The 21,158-nt window shown below is 43.1% G+C and overlaps 1 protein-coding gene across 1 annotated transcript in view; it reads left to right on the forward strand.

Moving 5' to 3' along the window:
- LOC137434268 (phosphoinositide 3-kinase regulatory subunit 5) overlaps positions 1-21,158 on the forward strand; it is a 90,567-nt gene that overhangs the window by 25,505 nt on the left and 43,904 nt on the right. Inside the window, exon 3 of the mRNA XM_068127109.2 lies at positions 3,427-3,527. Coding sequence (XP_067983210.2) covers positions 3,427-3,527 — 101 coding nt within the window. The remainder of the gene's footprint in view (positions 1-3,426; positions 3,528-21,158) is intronic.

A 21,158-nucleotide genomic window follows, 5' to 3' on the forward strand; every position in this document is an offset into this window, starting at 1 on the left:
ATGGTATGAAGGAGTGTGAATGGTTAGACATCCTGGATATGTTGAGGGAAACTGAAGACTATTGCCAAACAAGCATTTACTACCCTTTGAGGATGGCACAGGACAAAAAGCAAATTTTAAAGTCAATCTGTGCACAGTTAAATGGTTGTGGAGTAGCTTAAGCAGACATCGCACACACAAATGCAGACAAATACATGAGACAACACCAGTGCTGATTTCATACAAAAACACAGCCGCCGAGCTTGGGAGAAGTGACATAACTTCCCGGGAAGCTCTTGGTCCCGGTGACTCCATCTTTATTACGTCTCTTTTAATATCCGCAGTCGAGAGTTTAATCATTTGGTTTATCCATGCTCCATCCTCTACAACCTACATGATTGTCAAGCGAGGGGGCAGCACGTACCTTTTTTGTATGACTTGGTGAGGGTCAGCATCGAACCTCCAACTTCCTAGACTCAGAGCTGACTCTCTAACCACAATGCCACCACATCTAGTCAAGGTGGAGACGAAGCACATGGTTCCGTTACTTCAAACCTCTCTGCAGTAGAGAAGTCTCCTTTTCTGTTTCATCCCCGCTTTCCCCTTGCTCTTGTTGCTGTTTCGTTTGGCTTGTGTGCAGCTTGTCCGCAGCCTGTCCCCTTACCCCTCCCTGATCTCACTGTCACTTCGAATCTTTTTTTAAATTATTTTTTGTATACATGATCGAGGCTCGTGTAAGAGCTAACATTAATGACTAAGAAAAAAAAAACAACAACGGACACATACGATGCAATAAAGGGAGCGGGAGACAAGATGGGGAGAGAGGGGGAAGCGCACAAGTACAACATTTGAGAGCCGGACATCGGGAGATCTGTGGGAGGTAGAGGGCTTGGGGGGAGGAGGCGTGGGAAAGGGGGTGGGGGGTGGGAGAGGTAAAAACACATGGACACTGCTCGGACTTCCAGGAAAGAAGTCGGTATTTCAGAAAAGTGGATCTGGCGTGAATTAATTGACAGGGGTAGAAAAGATCAAGGTTTTGGATGGGGGAAGATAAGAGATGGTTTCAGTACTCTGCTGTTTTTGTTTCCCCTCTTCCATTTTGTTCCCTTACATTCTGCTCTAGCTCTTATGTGTATAAAAACATGTTTCAATCGATCAATTTTTAGTAGAGCACTTTTTATTTAGAAGTAACGTCTTAACACACTTTACAAAAATAAATGGCAAGAAGAATGAAAATTAAGCAAAAGCGACTGCAAAAAGATGGGGGTTTAAGAGGGATTTGAAAACTAATAAACGAGTAGCTCATTGTAAAAGGCACACAAAGGTTCCACAATTGAGGAGCATACCTGAAGAATAGTTGATTTTATTTTTTGTACAACACAGACCTATGGATGAGCGAGGGGACGGAGTGTAAAAAGCCAACCAACTGACAGTGTGGTCACTGTTGGACACAATAAACAAGGGAATGAACGAGGGAAGAGTCAGATGGAAGAGCTTCAGGAAGGCTGTTCCACAGACGGAGGAAAAGAGGAATAAATTGGTCGGTGGTGGTGGGTGGTAAGACTGGATTTTGGAGGTTAACAAATGTCCTCTTAGCGGAAGAATATGTTTTTCCTGGAGTAGTTGGGGAGTGGCAGAGGCTGAGAGAGCAGAGGGAGCTAGAGCAGAGGGAGCTAGAGTAGAGGGAGCTAGAGCAGAGGGAGCTAGAGCAGAGAAGAGGTAGTAATAAACAGAAGTCACCCACCGATCTGCAATATGAGAGTAACAGGCCTTTTATTCGGGCATCATCGTGGTCGATTCCAATGATCTTGAGAGCTTTGGAATCCACAGAATCCAACGGAGAGAGACATAGAGAGATGAGGTGAGGCGATGTTGTGGTGCCAGCTCATAAGAGAGAGCAGTACACTACTGAGGTATGGACAAAGGCCTTGTCGGCTGAGTAGTTCTGATTTTTTAAGGAATGATGGAGGATGCCCTGTCTGCTGTTTGCCTTGGATGCCTGCTTTGTTATATATGGTCATCATTGATGAGGTCATGGCTGATAGCTCCCAGCGGCTCAACATGGAAATAGGTGGATTCATTTGACGATCACTCCAGAATGACATTGTGAAACTGAGATTTTCCAGGATTGAAAGACTTCTTTAGTTTGTCAGAGGAGTATTTGATCCATTACAGATCAACAGAGAGTGGGACAGCTGCTTTTCCCCATCATTGGGATGATGGTACTGTACAATATGATGGGGATTCATCTGCAAAAACTAGAGCGGCACTTGGAAGAGAGCGCATACCTCTGCCAGGATGAACCGTTTCCATTTTATATCCCACTGATAAACCTGATCTGGTTCCGGACATGAACCAAAATCCAATTGGCTTATTCTTGTCACATGCCCAACTCATCCTCCAAGTTTTGTCATAATCCGTCCACAACTTTTTGAAATATTGTGCTATATATCGTTTTAGCCCGATCTCTCAATGGTGATGAGTTAATAAAAAAATTAAAAACGTCTTGTATCCAGATACGGATCATCACAAAACCGTATCGGTTCGTTCTTGTCACATACCCAACATGTCCACCAAATTTCATCTGAATCCGTCCATAACCTTTTGAGATATCCTGCTCATAGACAAACAGAGGTGACAACACAACCTCCGTCCACCTTGTACAGGATGGGAGATGTTGTTTCCGTTGATGAGTAACAAGACTGTGCCCAAGTCCAGTTTCAGGTTGGAATGCCAAAGACAGTCTTGAGGCACTCCATCCTCCACCTGGACAGTGAGTAGAGGTTCTGCTGATAGCAATGAATTCACGGCATGAGTTGAGGAATTCAGAAAGTCTGGTTTTCTGCAAGCAGTGAGCTGGCGTTGAAGGGAAACTTAGAAATGTGGTTTGCCCAAGAAAGATTGTGGCAGGTAGTGAGACCCGAGAGTTTTAGTGACTGAACTGCTCTTGCTATCATTTTCCCCTCTGTCATTCTTCCTACAAATATCCCTCTGTTGCGTCCCTCATCCTATCCGTTGGTGTGTTTCCCTGCCTTCCACTGTGTTCTTTTCTGCTTTTCTTGCACGAGTCTTGACTTTGTATACCAAAAATGGAGTCTTCACTGTTGGAAGGATGGTATAAAACACAGACAACCAGAGATGGTTGCAGAGGAGAAAGCATAGCGGGAGGTACTCCTTGGGGGTTTACGGTGGTGAGAGTAGTACGTGGATGATGAGAAATGGGAGTTAATCATATAAAGTGCATCTCCGTCACTGCGACGTCTCTCAACAAGAGGGATCAGGTATTTGTTTTTTTTGTGCAAAGTTGAACTACAGATATCTTATTGGTTGTAAAGTTATGGATTTTGTTGATTGACTCCAGAAGACCTAGCATTTTGTCATTTTAAGCTGTAGAAATTCAAGCACACTTGGCTCAGAAGTAAACCTTTACATCTTGTACTATTGCAGGTGGCTTGGCACTAATCCGCTGGAGCCTGGAAGAGCTGTCTACACGTGAGCCTAGAAATGCACTGCTGCTTATGGAGCAAGTTCTGATGAAGCTTCAAGAGGTAAGGCACCTGCATAGTTTGTGTGGTTGGATGGGATGTTATCCCACTGGTTGTTATCTCCAAAATGCGGGTTTCCTATGGTGCAATGGAGCCCTACCAGGTCTCAAGGTATCCACCTGTGTGCGTGCGGGTGCGTGGGAAAAAGAAATACTAATCCCACCCCATATTTTAAGGCTAATGTTATTCCTCCTTTTAAACTACTGCTTCCCCTATGGTTAATGCTCCTGTGCCCCATTGTATCCCCAGAGTGTACGCAGTGATGAAAATTAAAATGATGATTAAAGACAAGGAAGCCATACTTGTTACCTCCGCCACCGAAGGTGGATGAAGCATGTGTTTTCACTGCTGTGTGTCTGTTTGTTTGTCTGTGAGCACGATATCTCAATAGGTTATGGATAGATTTGGACAAAACTTGGTGGACAGGTTGGGTTTGTGACAAGGACCAATTGATTAGATTTTGGTGGAGATCCGGATCTGGATGCAAGAATGTTTTAATTTTGATAAGTAATTCTTCACCATTGAGAGATGGGGCCAAAAACGATACATAACATGATATTTCCAACGGTTGTGGAAGGATTTGGAGATCCCACGGTGTTTTTCTTGAAGAGTAGGTGAGTTATTGTCTGCACCATGGGCCAAATTCCAAATTCCTGCAAAAACCTACATCGAACGTCAGGCACACACGTGCAGGAATGGAACTTGAGGATGGAACTGGAACACTTGCTTCGCAACGAAGAAGAGCCAATATCGTTGCGAGCGCAGTAGTTCTCTAATGTTCCCCAGCAAACAAAAAGGAAGTCACCATAATGAGCTATATCAGCAATAACAGACAACACTGTAAAATATCAAAACATGAAAATATTTTTTGCACAATTCTTTCTGTTAAAGCGTCTTCTTCTTTAACAGCGACAATTATTCCCATTATTCCCATTCGCTTAAGACTAGGGCCAAGCTTCCCTGGCCAATCAAACAAAAACATGGGAATAATTGTCGCTGTTAAAGAAGAAGACGCTTTAACAGAAAGAATTTTGCAAAAAATATTTTCATGTATTGATATTTTACAGTGTTGTCTGTTGTTGCTGATATAGCTCATTAGGGTGACTTGCTTTTTGTTTGCTGGGGAACATTAGAGAACTACTGCACTCGCATCGATATTGGCTCTTCTTCGTTGCGAAGCAAGTGTTCCAATTCCATCCTCAAGTTCCATTCCTGCACGTGTTTTACTTGTCTCAGTTACTTGATGATCTTTGTATACATGGCTCGTGGGCAACAGGTTAGGTCAGCAATTTGGAATTTGGTCAGGGCACTGGCACAGAAAGATCTACTCTCATGAAAAACTCTGTGAGATCTATAAAGTCCATCAACAAATAATATCAGACAAGAAAAAGAGCAATCAGAGATTGCAAACCCTCGCCAGGATGTATTTTCAGTGTTTTTTACGGCTTTTGTGTTAAAACAAATATGGCGGCCGAACCACGTGACCGATGACGTCATCATTGTATTTCTAAACTAATTTATTCCTAGATTATGCTCAAGAAATTCCGTCTTGATCGGATTAAGTTTTGTACTTGTCGAATTATGACGTCATAATGGAGGCACCTATGACATCATCATTAACATATTTTATTCCCCATGGAGAGTTCTTTACAATGAGCCATGTCTCAATTTTTTATATTCAGCACTTTCGGAGATATAGAGGTGCAAACTTTTTCGGTTTTTCCAAGATGGCGGCCGAACCACGTGACCGATGACGTCATCATTATTTTTTCACTCCAGCAGTTTATGCCAACATGACGCTCAAGAAATTTCATCTTGCTAGGATGAAGTTTTGTACTTGCCGAATTATGACGTCATAATGGAGGCACCTATGACATCATCATTAACATGTTTTATTCCCCATGGAGAGTTCTTTACAATGAGCCATGTCTCAATTTTTTCTATTCAGCGCTTACCGAGATGTAGAGGTGCAAAGTTTTTCGATTTTTCCAAGATGGCGCGGAACCACGCGACCTATGACGTCATAATTATCATTTTAAAAATTCTGCAGGTGGAGTTGCACCTATGGTGAAAATTTCCTGTCAATTGGACCAACGGTTGCAGAGAAAATCATATTTATTCTGTGCGGACAAACAAACAAACAGACAAACAGACAAACAAACAGACAAACGGACTCAAATGCAATACCCTCTCCTCTGGTGAGGGTAACAAGAAAAAGAGCAATCGGAGATTGAAAACCCTCGCCAGGATGTATTTTCAGTGGTTTTTAAGGCTTTTGTGTTAAAACAAATGTGGCGGCCGAACCACGTGACCGATGACGTCATTATTTTTTTTTCTCCTCCAGTTTATGCCGACATGGCGCTCAAGAAATTTTATCTTGATCGGATGAAGTTTTGTACTTGTCGAATTATGACGTCATAATGGAGGTACCTATGACATCATCGTTAACATATTTTATTCCCCATGGAGAGTTCTTTACAATGAGCCATGTCTCAATTTTTTCTATTCAGCACTTTCGGAGATATAGAGGTACAAAGTTTTTCAATTTTTCCAAGATGGCGGCCGAACCACGCGACCTGTGACGTCATAATTATCATTAAAAAATTCTGCTGGTGGAGTTGCACCTATGGTGAAAATTTCCTGTCAATCGGACCAACGGTTGCAGAGAAAATCATATTTATTTTGTGCGGACAAACAAACAAACAGACAAACAGACACAGACAAATGGATTCAAATGCAATACCCTCTCCTATGGCGAGGGTAACAAGATGCCCGGATTAATGTACCTGTTGGTAAACGAACTCTGGTCGAGATCGTCCAAAAGAGTGAAGCAGGTTTATTCAATTACCAAGCATGATCATGGAGGGAAGTCCAACGAAGCATCAAGGCTTATGGCCACCAAGATGGTTCTGAGACTCTCTCTAGCTCTACTGTTAAACAGACAGCTTTTATCAACAGGCAAGTCTGGGAAATGAAGGCTTGGTTTGTTCTCCTCACTGCTATCAGCTGAACACCCACGCAAGGAAAATATAACGGCATTGCTGCACTCCAAGGCTCAATCTCCCTTACTCCATGTCCAAGGTTATGCTGGCAAGCCAGTTTCGAAAAAACAAATTTAAGCTGAGCCAAGCATTTTCCTTCTTCTAAATGAATGAAATATTTAAACAGAACATGTACAAAAGCATAATCTCCACATTCCTTCCTCTTGTTCAAATCCAAAGTTCCAAATTTCTCTTCTTGATTCTTCCTCTTGTTCCTTGTTCTTGAATTGAATTCTTGTTGTTCTTGTCATAATTCTTCCTCTTGTTCTTATTGTTCCAAAGGATAGCACACTCATTTATCAATCACTCTATGATCGAAGCATCTTGGTTGGTTTGTAAGGTGTCAGGAGTCGAACCACAGATGAGGCAGCTGAAAGATGAGTGCGCTACCTTTGTGCTATCCTGTAAACACCTATGTATGTCTTTTTGATCTTGCGAGAAAATTGCTCATAGTTGAGCATTCACAAACAAATAGAGCTGAAATAGCATGGTAGGAAAAAATAGAGTAACAGGAAAGGAATATGTAGACAACTTTATAAAAGAAGAATTGGTGAAAAGCTTTTGTTTAAAAAAAAAAAAAAGCACCTGCAAAAATGGAGCAAATATGGTGGAAAGAAACAAACAACAACAACATGCTTTTTAAGGCAATTTTCCCTGCTAGAGCGGGGGTTAGCCTCGCGGTCCCCATGACAATCTTCTCTATTTTGCCATATTTTCTGCATCTCTCCTTGTTAACTCCCTTGCCCGCATTTCTTCTTCGACCATCTTTAGCCAAGTCTTTCTCGGTCTTCCCCGTTGTCGTGGAAGTGTGTTTGGGACTCAAGACTCCAATGACCGGAAACAGGTTTACAAAAGGTCAAGACTTTATTAACTAGTTGTTCACTTGTTTTAAATACTAATAACTACCGTTAACTCAATGGACCAGATAACTCTATCCGCATAATCCCTCTTTCTCGGCCGATGTTTCTCCACAGCGCCGTACTCGTTGGTACTCGTTCGTTCCGTCGGGCAGAGCTTCTGATGACAAGTGCTCTCGACTCAAAGTTTGTCCTTGTTTATATCGGCATGCTCGAGTTAATCCTCTGTGCGCTAACTGTTAATCCTCCGTGCGCTGAAGCTCCTTGGTTATCCACAATCGCCTCCCCCCTGCTGGGGAGTTCCTTCACCCTCTTTGCAAAACAATAGTGAAGGCTTGGGAATGTGTGTTAGCCCGGGGCCATGATACAGGTGGACAAAGGAACTCCCAGGTTCCATGTTCTGAGATACATTCCTGACATTCTTACGAACCACCTGGACTTCACCTGCTTCGTTACCAGTTCCAACGATCAATGAGTTACATTTCCACAATTCCCTCATCTTTTTGTTTTTGTTTATATTAACCATTAATCTAAACATCAATATAAGTAAACAATCAATCACTACAAGTAAACATCAGTACAAATATAAGTAAACAATCAATCACTACAAGTAAACATCAATACAAGTATTCAAACCATAACTTTGGTAATTCAATTCCCTTAGGCATACACTGTCATCCTGCACGAATCTGATCACAAAACATTTCGTTGGTCATTGACTCCTTCCATATTGTTCAATCTATTGCATTTGCATCACAAATATCTTTTCAAAACAACACTTCACCATCACCACGATACAACAATTTCACTTCATTTTCAAGTTTCGTAAAGCATCTGCAACATCTGGCAAAACCGTTTGCCTCCACACAAATGTTGACTCTTTGTTTGAAAAGAAGGGCTGATCACTTGTGTTTGAATTCAGGTATGACACATTTTCTCCGAATGTCTTCATAGCACCTGCACTACTTCGTGTAGGGTCTTGCTGTTGTAATAACTGCACGGAGTCATAGACTGACCCTGCTCTCCATGTAGCATTCTTGCCACTCTTGCTGTAACCCATCGTAATTCCTGAACAAGGCCTTCGCCCAGTTGTAGTCGACTTGCCTCCTCCCTCATTATGAGTGGGCAGCAAGTATTGGTGTGACGTTGCTTGGCCAGCAAGATGTGGAACAGGGATGCCGGATGCATCCACAATGATGTTGGGACCATGGTGTTCAGGTCATCCATGGTCCATACCAGGAGCAACAAGCAGAATCATGCACAGCTGTTGTGAAAAGGCACAGCCGTTTGTTTGCAGCTCCATGCTGGCTCCCCGGAAGTTGGTGAAGTAATAACATATGTCCCCGCATTTCACAGAGGTTGCAGGTAAAATGTCGTTGTCCTGCAACTTCTGATGTGATGAATGTTCGAAGCCTTCAAACAAGAGTAAGTGATCGCCTTTCTTTCATATGTTGCAGTGTGATCCAGGCAAATGGTCACATAAATTTCCTTGGTGAAGGTAAGCATCCATCTCCAAGTTACACGGGAGAATGTCTTCATCATTCTTTTAGGAAGAGGGTGTATGCCATGATTAACTTCATTTTTTAGCCACAAATTTTCTTTCTCGAACTTCTTCCCAATTCCGTTAGCACCCCCTTCAAATGTGATCTCGTCTTATCCTTATTCTCAGTCACATCTGAATCTGCTTTCCACACACACTGAATCAGATAGGGTACATCTTACCATGAAATCAGCATAATCATGTATATCTTCCGACAGTTTCACATTCAACAATTTGTTGTTTTTCCTTAAAACATTCAAAAAGTTATATTCATTTATATGCGTCACACAAATAATATTCAATCAGGTATGTATTTGACTACTAAACTAAGAATAGCATCCACAATTGCTTTCAGGTTAATATAGTTCAAAAATTAACTCGTGCAGGTATTTTAGCACTACTCAAAGAAAATAAATGCATTTATAACAAGTGTATATGATTACAATCACAAACAGGAATATCTAATTCCCAACAAATTTTGCAAACCCACAAATTAAGCATAATGTATTATTATCATAATTTCTCCCCACTTATTCTTTTTTTTTTTTTTTTTTTTTTTTACAAAAGGGCAAGACTTTATTAACTAGTTGTTCACTTGTTTTAAATACTAATAACTACCGTTAACTCAATGGACCAGATAACTCTATCCGCATAGTCCCTCTTTCTCGGCCGATGTTTCTCCGCAGCGCCGTACTCGTTGGTACTCGTTCGTTCCGTCGGGCAGAGCTTCTGATGACAACTGCTCTCGACTCAAAGTTTGTCCTTGTTTACATCGGCATGCTCGAGTTAATCCTCTGTGCGCTAACTGTTAATCCTCCGTGCGCTGAAGCTCCTTGGTTATCCACAATCGCCTCCCCCCTGCTGGGGAGTTCCTTCACCCTCTTTGCAAAACAATAGTGAAGGCTTGGGAATGTGTGTTAGCCCGGGGCCATGATACAGGTGGACAAAGGAACTCCCAGGTTCCATGTTCTGAGATACATTCCTGACATTCTTACGAACCACCTGGACTTCACCTGTTTCGTTACCAGTTCCAACGATCAATGAGTTACATTTCCACACCGTCCTCTACTTCCTTCTACATTCATTTCCATCACTCTTCTCAACCTGTCACTTTCATCCTTCCTCAACACATGACCAAACCATCTCAAACTGTTCCTCTTCACAGCATCAATCACAGGCTCTATTCCCATCATCTTTCGCAATTCATCATTTGTCTTCCTCTCTCTCAGCGATACTCCGCACATCCACCAAACCATTCGCATTTCCACCCTTTCCAGCCTTCGTTGCTGCTCTATGTTCATTACCCATGTCTCGTTCCCATAAATCATAACATTTCTAACACATGCACCATACACCTTTCCCTTCAGCTTCAACGACACTCCCCTCCTCGTCAGCACGCCACTCAGTTCCCGAAACTTCTTCCATGCACATCTCACTTTAGCAACCGTTGCCGATTCTGATCCACCTTCTCCATTCAGCATGTCTCCTAGGTAACAAAATGTTTTCACACCTTCCAGCTTCACGCTGTCTCCAAGATCCAACTCAACATTTCCTCCATCTGCAGCTCACTCTGTGCACACCTTACACTTGAATGTAGCTGAAAGAAAGAAAAAAGGTAGAAAAAGTAGGTGGAAAGGTGGAAAGAAAGTAGTCTGATAACCGGTTGGATTGTTCAGGAGATATTATTGCTTTCCTCTACATGATAATATGAGATGTACCATAATCTGTGGTAGAGTGTCGGTGTTTCCAAAGCAGGTTCTTGGCAAGGGTCATGCTGGGTGGATTGCTGTTGCCCTCCCAGCAGTAGTTCGGGTGTAATTTGAAATTTGTTGATGGTGCTGGCAATAGCTCACCTACTCTTCACGAAGGACACCGTGAGATCTTTAATGTCCGCCGACTAATGTCGGCAGACGGGACACTCAGTTTAACGTCCAACTGTGGGACGCACCGCACCACACATTGATGAATCGTCCTGCCTGTGAAACACCAGAAGGACAGTTTATAGCTGCGTTGAGATTTGAACACAAGCTACACATGTCAGGGACGAGTGTCTATACCACTAGGCTATACAGCACGACCTTCTCCTACACATTCCTAGTTAAAAGCCACAATAATAGGAAAAACCTTTTTCACTTCCTTCAGCAACAAACAAAGAAAGCTTTCAGCTGATTAAAACCCCAAACCCACTACTGGAACCAATGATAGAGATTAATTTCCAGGCACAAGCCCAATTTGTGGTCGGTAATGCTTACCGAGCATCATATGAGGCTGAACTTTGAAACAAACAGCAAAACAGGGAGGACTAAAGGGCACTTGGTAAAGAGCTCCGCCAGGCTGAACAGTTTATGTTTTGTATCCCACTGATAGGCCGGATCTGGATTCGGACCTGAACCAAAAACTAATCGGATTGTTCTTGTCATGTACCCAACTCATCCACCAAGTTTAATCATAATTAGTCCACAACGTTTTGTGATATCGCTACATATCGTTTTTGTCCATATCACTCAATGGTGAAGAATCACTTAAGAAAATTAAAAATTCTCCAATCCGGATCCATATTCAGATCTTCACGAAAATCGAATCGATTCGTCCTTGTAATATCAGACGTAATCACATCACCCTGTCATGTCACCAGATCCTCAGCTCTGATTGGTATACGTTTGAGGGGATATACAGATGGACAAATACTGTTCTCGACGGCTTAATACAGTAGTGTTCTAGATGCTACTGTATTAAGAAACCTGGGCTTAATTTGTCCGAAGTGGTCCGAAGGTGAGGCATGAAGCCTAAGGCCTATACGTACCGTATTGTTGGAAGAGACGTAACGTCTATGCTTTCGATATTTGATGGTCGTTGTAACAATCGGTTTGTTTGTGTTTCACACTGAATGAAAATTGTAAAGGTAGAGCATGGCGATTGTAATAGTATATATATATGTATAGTATATATAATATATGACAGGTTCGACGATATGTTCGGCATGAACGAAATTGGAATCAAAATGCTGGAGTGTGGACAGTCAGCCGCCGTACTGCCGTAATGACATCAGACGTAATCACATCAGCCTGTCATATGACCAGATCCTCAGCTCTGATTGGTATACGTTTGAGGGGACATACGGACGGAAAAACACTGTGCTAGACGGCTTTTCCCTATGGGCTGCACCGTGAAAATAGGGGCAATACCCCTAGCCTAGACGCTCACCTTGTTGAATAAAGCAGTATGCTACACCGACTAAATAATAGAGGATCAGTACTAACGTCCTGTGACCAAATCTCTGGAACAAAGGTTTGAAAGTGTTTTTGACATGCCTGAAGGGTACTGAACAAATTTGGCTTGGGCTGCCCTCTTCAAAGTTCTGGCAATTTTCGGTAGGGGTTAAATGAGGTCAACAGGGGTCAAAATTGAAAAATATTCTAATCCTTTTGAAAAGTATACCAAATTGCTCGTCTGGTCATAAGGACTCCAAAAAGGTATAGTTTGCACTATCTGCGAACTTTAGTGACCGTGCTATGGACAGAAACATGAAAAGGTCAATGCACTTTGGGCAGGGGGTCAAATTTACTAATACGGTTAAGATTGTCCAATTTCAATGATCTTGGTGTCTAATTATATGTTTTCTGACGTGACAAATTCAACTGAACAACTTTGAAAATTAAAAATAGCCACCTTGACCTTGAAATTTCAAAATGGCCGCCATAAATGAATGTTTGGATATAAAATTGGGTAACCCGGTTTTGCGGTCAATTTTTCGGACGTTGGGTCATTAATTGGTCAAACATATACTGTTGGTTCATAGGGACAGACTTGAAGAAACACTTTAATACATTTGTATCCATGCTTTGGGCACATAGCATCAGCACATCTACTGATATCATCCATTTTCATTTCCAATTATCTACCTCTATGATACAAGAAACATTTATATCTTGCTCCATTTACAGCTCATTGTCCTACTCATTGTCATATCCATCGGAGTCAGAATCAAAGTCACTTATATCCGAATCTGTCAGTCAGATTCTGTATCGTTTACTATTGTTGTGATAGGTTCTTGAACAACAATGTTACTTAGACACGAAGGTAGAGCTGTCCGTGTGTAACGTGTTGGGGAGCATATGCCTTCTGTCATACTCCAACCATGTTGCAGAGGTGACGGTGGAGGATCTGGATTCATGTAGTTAACAGGATGAAAACCTGATAGTTGGCTCTCGTGACCTTCAAATTATGGGTATCGCTATCAGGAGGAATCTTTAGAGTTGACATCCTCTTCATTGCTTCCCACTTTGATGCCTGCGCTGTACCAAGTGTGCTGCTCCTGTTATCCTTGTACCTGATGGTGAACAGCTCCATGTCAGATAGCGTGTTTGCTGTTATTGGGAGACTTCTCCCGAGTCCTGACAGCAACTTCCTTGCTTCATGTGATTTCATGGCACGTTCAAAAACCGATTTCTTGCCATGACCATAGAAGCTGGAGACAGCATCTGCGCCAGTGTGGATATGGAAGGGGATTATGACTTTAGCAATGTCTTCATTGCACAGTGCTTTGCAATCAAAGATTGCCTTCCTCCGCTTAATACTTAATACCCCTTCCACTTGATGGGCTGCATATGCGGCTAGGCTAATACAAGTACATCTGTGTCTTCCGCATCAATAACAACGGCATCTTGTACTCCAGACTTCCTAAGTTGGGAATATATGAATAGAAGAATTGTGTCTGCTTCAACATGCTGGCTTCGTTGTCAACAATTTGGCGGTAATGGGGGATACATACTTCTTCCAACATGATCGATGGTATCGTATTTCAGTAGCAAAAGGGTCAGGTGTTGTATCTACGAGTATAACGGACAAAATTCTGTCTCGCATTTGGACATCTTCTAGGTATGCTGTATGTGCCTTGAAGATGTGCCATGCATTCCACTGTTGGATAAGACATAACTTTTTGCCATGTTTTCTGTCTTCTGGCTTCATGCACCAGATGCATAGGTTCTTGTCTTGAAGAAGACATTTGCTACGTGAAGGGCGGTTAGGGCACGGCACAGGTGGCCCAGGTTGTTGTGTGTCTTGTGTCTGCTTTTCCTGTTGTTTTTCATTTTGTCTTGAAGCTTGCTGAAGCCCCCGTTGAGCTGCCAATGCAGTCCTACAATTCTTGTGAAAAACACACCATTGGGTCCAGCATCTCAATTGACTGTATCACAAACAGTTCCAAATGTATGCAGTCCTCTCCAATCTTGTGCCTTGGTCTTCATGCGTTCCCATGCATCTATGGAGAGGTTGCTCTTGTCATCGTCACATTCTTCATTACATAGGATACAAAGTCCGGTTAATGCATCTCTTCCCCTTTTTCTGGTTGGACCAGGTTTCAGTGCAGGTGTTGACATTTTTCACAGAAGGGTCTTGATATTACCTAGACGAAACGATAGATGGAAGACAACAACAACAACAACATGCATTTTAAGGCAATTTTCCCTGCTAGAGCGGGGGTTAGCCTTGCGGTCCCCATGACAATCTTCTCCATTTTGCCCTATTTTCTGCATCTCTCCTTGTTAACCCCCTTGCCCGCATTTCTTCTTCCACCATCTTTAGCCAAGTCTTTCTCGGTCTTCCCCGTCCTCTACTTCCTTCTACATTAACTTCCATCACTCTTCTCAACCAGTCACTTTCATCCTTCCTCAATACATGACCAAACCATCTCAACCTGTTCCTCTTCACAGCATCAATCACAGGCAATATTCCCATCATCTTTCGCAATTCATCATTTGTCCTCCTCTCTCTCAACGATACTCCGCACATCCATCGAACCATTCGCATTTCCACCCTTTCCAGCCTTCGTTGCTGCTCTACGTTCATTACCCATGTCTCGCTCCCATAAATCATAACACTTCTCACACATGTAGCATACACCTTTCCCTTCAGCTTCAGCGACACTCTCCTCCTCATCAGCACGCCACTCAGTTCCCGAAACTTCTTCCATGCACATCTCACTCGAGCAACCGTTGCCGAGTCTGATCCACCTTCTCCATTCAGCATGTCTCCGAGGTAGCAAAATGTTTTCACACCTTCCAGCTTCACGCCATCTCCAAGATCCAACTCAACATTTCCTCCATCTGCAGCTCCCTCTGCGCACACCTTACATTTGAATGTAGCTGCCACACTGGTTAATGACCCTCTCAGACCACTACATTTTTGATGAACCCACTCAGCGCACATTGTACACTGAATGGAGTTCACTCCGACACCCTTCCTGCACACAGCACACGGCCACTTCCCAGTTCTTTCCACCTCACCACATGCTTTACCACTTGCCATCACCTTTGTCTTTCCGATATTCACCTTCAGACCTTTTGTCTCCATACATTCCTTCCACTTGTTCATCTTTTCCTTCAGTCCATCCATACTTTCCGCAATCAACACCAGATCATCTGCATACAACAACTCCCACGGTAAACCCTCCTTTACGTTCTGAGCCAGCACCTCCATCACAGCTACAAATAGTAGTGGACTTAGTACCGACCCCTGATGCACTCCCACCTTCACCTCAAACTCACCACTGTTCCCGTCCTTCGTCCTTACAGCTGTGCGTGCTCTTTTGTACATTGCCATCACTACTCTGATCAACCATTCCTCCACTCCTAACTTCCTCAATGCCCATGTCAATACTTTGCGTGGAACCCTATCGAATGCTTTCTCCAGATCAACAAACCCAAAAAACAACTTCTTCCTCTTATCCATGTACTTCTCCTGCAACTGCCTCACAATGAAAAGCGCATCTGTCGTTCCTCTTCCTGGCATAAATCCAAACTGCATTTCGTCGATCTTCACTTTCTTCCTTATCCTCCTTTCCAACACCCTTTCCAATACCTTCACTCCATGCTCCAATAACTTTATCGCTCGGTACGAGCCACACTCCAGAGGGTCACCTTTCCCCTTGTATAGAGGGACGAGGGTACTCAGTTCCCAATCCACTGGAATGCGGCCTTCTTTCACCACCAGATTACAGATCTCTGTCATTCTCTTCACACCCCAACTTCCTGCTGCCTTCAACATATCTCCCACAACTCCCGTCGGCCCTCCCGCTTTTCCACTCTTCATTGCTTTTATCGCTTCCTCAACTTCCTTCTCAGTTATCTTCTCTGCCGGTCCTAAAACTGAGTTACTCTCTATGTTGTCATCCCATTCATTCTCTGTATTCAACAGCATTTCCATATATCTTTTCCATCTTCCTTTAATTCCATCTGGGTCGACAACGATTTGTCCCACTTCATCCTTCAAGCAACTCACCCCCATCACATCACACCTCTCTTTCGCTATGTGCTTTGCAATCCTGAATACTGCTTTCTGACCCTCTTCCGAATCCAAGCGTTCTCCGAACATTTTCCTACATGCCTCCTGCGCCTTTGCTACCTCTTTCTTTGCAGCCTTCCTGGCTGCCTTATAACTTTCATGCTCTGCTGTTTCTGCTCCCGTACCCTTCGCCTTCTGCCACGCTTTGAACTTCTTCCTCTTCTCGTCAATCCTCTTTACAACTTCAACATCCCACCACCATGTTCCCGAGTGCCTCGTTGGTCCTTTTGTCCATCCACATACCTCACCAACGGCTCCCAACAGACTAGCTTTCATTGACATCCAACCACTTTCAAGCTCAACCACATCATCCTCTACCCTACTCAGCCTCTCTTTTAATGCCTCCCTTACTGTCACCTCTTTCAACCTCCACACCTTCATTCTCGGTTGGTACTTCACCCGCCGAGCTCTCCTCGCACCTTTCACCCTTATGTCGCAGACAACCAAGTGGTGCTGTGAAACAGCCTCCTCCCCCGGGATCACCTTTGTGTCCCGGAGGTGCCCCCTATCTCGCCTACGCACCATCAGGTAGTCAATGGTTGTCGTCGACCCACCTGACGTGTATGTAACAAGCTTATTGTCCTCTTTCTGGAACTGAGTATTACAAATCAACAAATCAGCTCCATCAGCAAACTCCAAAATCCTTTCACCTTCTCCATTTCTCACACCATATCCGTAACCCCCATGAACTCCCTCAAAACCGTCCATACTCCTTCCCACATGTCCATTTAGGTCTCCTCCCACCACAACAACTTCCTCATCTTTCACGTTTTCCATCAGCTTCTCTATCGCACACCAGAACTTGTCCTTCTCTTCATCGCTTCGACCAACCTGCGGAGCATATCCCGAGATGACGTTCACCAAGAGCTTTCCAATCATCATTTTCACCATCATCAACCTATCACTCACTCTAGTCACACTCACCACACTGTCTGCAAACTCCTCAGAAAACAGGACACCAACACCATTCACGCCCTCCGGGCACCCTTGCCACACAAACTTGTATTTCTGTGCCTGCCTACCCTTCACCATTCTCACACCACTTCCCTTCCATCTCGTCTCTTGCACACAACATATGTGCACTCTTCTTCTGACCAATACTTCCACCACAAACCCTACCGAGTCGAGGGCCACGCGGTCAGGAGAACCTCGTCCCTTCTGGTCACACTGTGCCTATCGGCCGGCCTCGAAGACCGAAAAAGTGACTATGTCACCCTAAACCTACACATGGATAGATGGAAGAGAAAAAAAAAAAAAAGAGCTCATGTTAGTCTCGCCTTCAGTCAGGGTTATGATTCAGGTTTAGAAATGTGTACATTCAATATTCAACAGCCTTTTTTTAATTGCAATTCCCCTTAAGATTGATAACAACAGCTTTATCCAACATTGTCCACAAACTTTCTGCCAATGGAGCAAACCTCATTGTTGAAGTGCAGTTATTCACAGCCTGTCATCCTCATCAACATATTGCATTTTGTATGGATTCAATATGGGACATGCATTTGGAGTCACTTTTGTAAAATAAACACATTCTTGTACATCATGTCTTATGGTACTTTAAAGAAAATATCATCATACTTGATTATAAATGTATAGCTTCTGTAACTTTTTTCACATCTTTTAGTCACCATTTTGGTGTCCATGCCGGCCATTTAAAAAAACGCTTGAATATATTTAGTTGCCAGACTGTCTTGTCATAGACACTCACTATCAATATGGTACTTTAAACATGTTTTAAATGGAAAAATTTGACCGCAAGACCGGGTTACCCAATTTTATGTCCAAACATTCATTTATGGCGGCCATTTTGAAATTTCAAGGTCAAGGTGGCTATTTTTAATTTTCAAAGTTGTTCAGTTGAATTTGTCATATCAGAAAACATATAATTAGACACCAAGATCATTGAAATTAGACAATCTTAACCGTATTAGTAAATTTGACCCCCTGCTCAAAGTGCGTTGACCTTTTCATGTTTCTGTCCATAGCACGGTGACTAAAGTCCGCAGATAGGGCAAACTATACCTTTTTGGATTCCTTATGACCAGACGAGTAATGTGGTATACTTTTCAAAAGGATTAGAACATTTTTCAATTTTGACCCCTGTTTGACCTCATTTGACCCCTACCGAAAACTTCCAGAACTTTGAAGAGGGCAGCCCAAGTCAAATTTGTTCAGTACCCTTCAGGCATGTCAAAAACACTTTCAAACCTTTGTTCCAGAGATTTGGTCACGGGACATTAGTACTAATCCTCTACTATACAATGACTATAGAAAGTCTACACCACTTTTCAAATTTTCACCTTTTTTGCCTTATAACCTGGAATTAAATTGCATTAACCCAGACTTTTTCCACCTTTTTTTTACACAGCGTAACCCACAACTTCCAAGTGAAAAACAAATTCTACAAATTTCAGAAAATTGATTTACTCTAGTAGCTCATGGTGGTTGAGTATGCACTTTATTGTACAGACCTAAACTCTTCAGGAATCCACTAATTGAAGGTCCAGGAACAATATTTGGTTGGTAACACATTTGCCACTGACGGCGAAATAGCTGAAATGGCCATACCCCTTTTTGGGCCACGCCCCCTTTTTTGCCGTGACTGTATCTACAGAACCGTTGGACCTAGGAGGTTGCCCGACCACTCAAAATTTGCGCAATGGCCACATTATGGGGGGTCAGTAATACATTTTCATATCCAAAAGTCAATGGTTTTTAAGATAATTGCCAAAAACCGATTTCAACATGTTACGAACTACAATTGTATGATACCACCAAGGCCACAACATTATATGACACTTATACCTTTTGCATCATCCTATTTTGGAATTTACTTATTTGGATTTCTACACTTTTCGCCTTTACTACAGCCACAAAACGTGACACATTTAATGTTCCTGTCTCTGCAAGTGCACGTTTTGGTACTCATACATGCTCTTGGGCATTTGCATGGAGGAGGCAGGTCATCGGGCCTGCACGATACTGGCAGTATCACTGGTGTTATGCCAACGTCCGTTGCTTCATACCCATACTGGAGTGGATCTGGTTTGGTGACGGCAGGAGTTGGGGCTTGCAACCACATCTTACACTGAAGAAATGCTCGCTTTATGTGTTCTCGTAGCGTTGATGAACAGCACACAAGCTGGTTGAAGTCCAGTTCTTTCTTGGAGTTGTGGTACTGCTCCCATCGATATTCATCGAAAGTGGAACAGTCGGTCTTCTTTAATCCAGACACAAGGAACTTTTCAGCATTGCTTGTTATCTGTGGTGACAGTTCTTCTACACCAAACCCTTCCAGTAGGGAGAGATCGATGGATGCTTTCAGGCCAGACAGCTTTGGACCCACCTTGCTGGTACTGTCGCAACCGCTGAGAGCATGAATGGCTGGGAGACACGACACCAAACCGTTGTCCAGTTGATCAACCAACATGTGGACTGGTACAGTTTTCTTTGTTTTCCGGTTACCAAGCTTCACGTACAGCTTTTGTAGTTGCCAGGTTGTGTTGAAGTGGAAGATGAGGTTGACAAAGACATCTGTGTCAGGCGAGTCGACCAAGACTGATTGAACCCCGTGTTTCACAACACCATCATTAATATGGAACATGATTCTGTCGTCGGCTTCTTCTTGGTTGCTTGAGAGCTCTGCGATCTGTGTTTCAGTGCCAGCTAACAGTTTCCTGCATTCACCCCCATATACTCCTCCAAAGAATATTTCCTTGTCCGACTCGACATTCTGCAGCATCCACTTGAAGACATACTCCTGCAACCGAACTTTGTTCAACATTGAGCTCCAGAACATATCAAGATCGACAGGGAGTTTCTGATTGTCAGACCCAATGGTGATTGTGATTTGTTCTGAGGAACTTCGCTGTGCCCGTTCCATTTGCTTGATTGATGATTTTTGATAAACATCAAAAATAATGTCTATTCTTGTGGACACGGAGCCTGTAGCAAGAATCCTGTTGGAAAGACTCTCAGCCAATTCCCCGAATGTGTGAAGGCCCATCTTTTTCATCGGTAGTTTACGCACAAGTGCCATGAAGTCCACTATTGTCATCTGAGCGTCACTCTTTACATTCCTCGTCTCCTGTGGAAGGCGACTGACAAGTTCCCTGGCTAAGGAGGCTTTATCGGGCTTCTTCAATTTGATGCCATCTTTACATTCAGTGGTGAGGAACTGGGATGTGCTGGTCAATTCATACATCAGGAGTTCTAGCATGCTGTACCCTCTTTCTCTAGCATAGTCAATGTACCTAACCGTTTCCGCTGCATCCTTTTTCGCCATCGATTTCTTCGCTGTGAACGGAGTAGAAGTACGTTTCACGAAAACAGTCTTGCGGTTGGTAGGGATTGTATCATGTAGGTGCTTCTCCTTATCCTGAAATCTGGTCTCAACAAACTCTTCATAACTCTTCTCACCAATTTCCAGGCATTCAAGTAATCCGTCGACAACCTCCTGGGGAATGTCAGCTCCAGTAGAGATGTTCTGAAGTCTGATTCCAGCGTCGAACGGATTGTTGATGGATTTTATGTAATCCAGAAGGGCCTTTGCACGAACATGGCCAATCTTCGTAGAACTTGGATTGAACTCATGGTGTAGGCTCAGCTCACTGTCATCTTTGTCTCCCAAGTTGCACCATTCCAGCAGCTGTGCCACATGAAGATCTTTCTCATGCTTTAGGAGATTCCATAAGGCTACTGCTTCTTTCTGTCTGGTCATCCCAATGATACCTCCAGCAACCTTGGCGGGTTTATTGTAACACTTCTCGAGTGCCATGTCAAATCCTACTGCACTGCCTTGTCGGGTAGTGTGGTACATCACCCATCCACCATCTGTAAAGCATCTGTAGATACC

Source organism: Myxine glutinosa, chromosome 10 (assembly GCF_964187855.1).
Source record: "Myxine glutinosa chromosome 10, kmMyxGlut1.1, whole genome shotgun sequence".
NCBI classification, from domain to species: Eukaryota; Metazoa; Chordata; class Myxini; order Myxiniformes; family Myxinidae; genus Myxine; species Myxine glutinosa.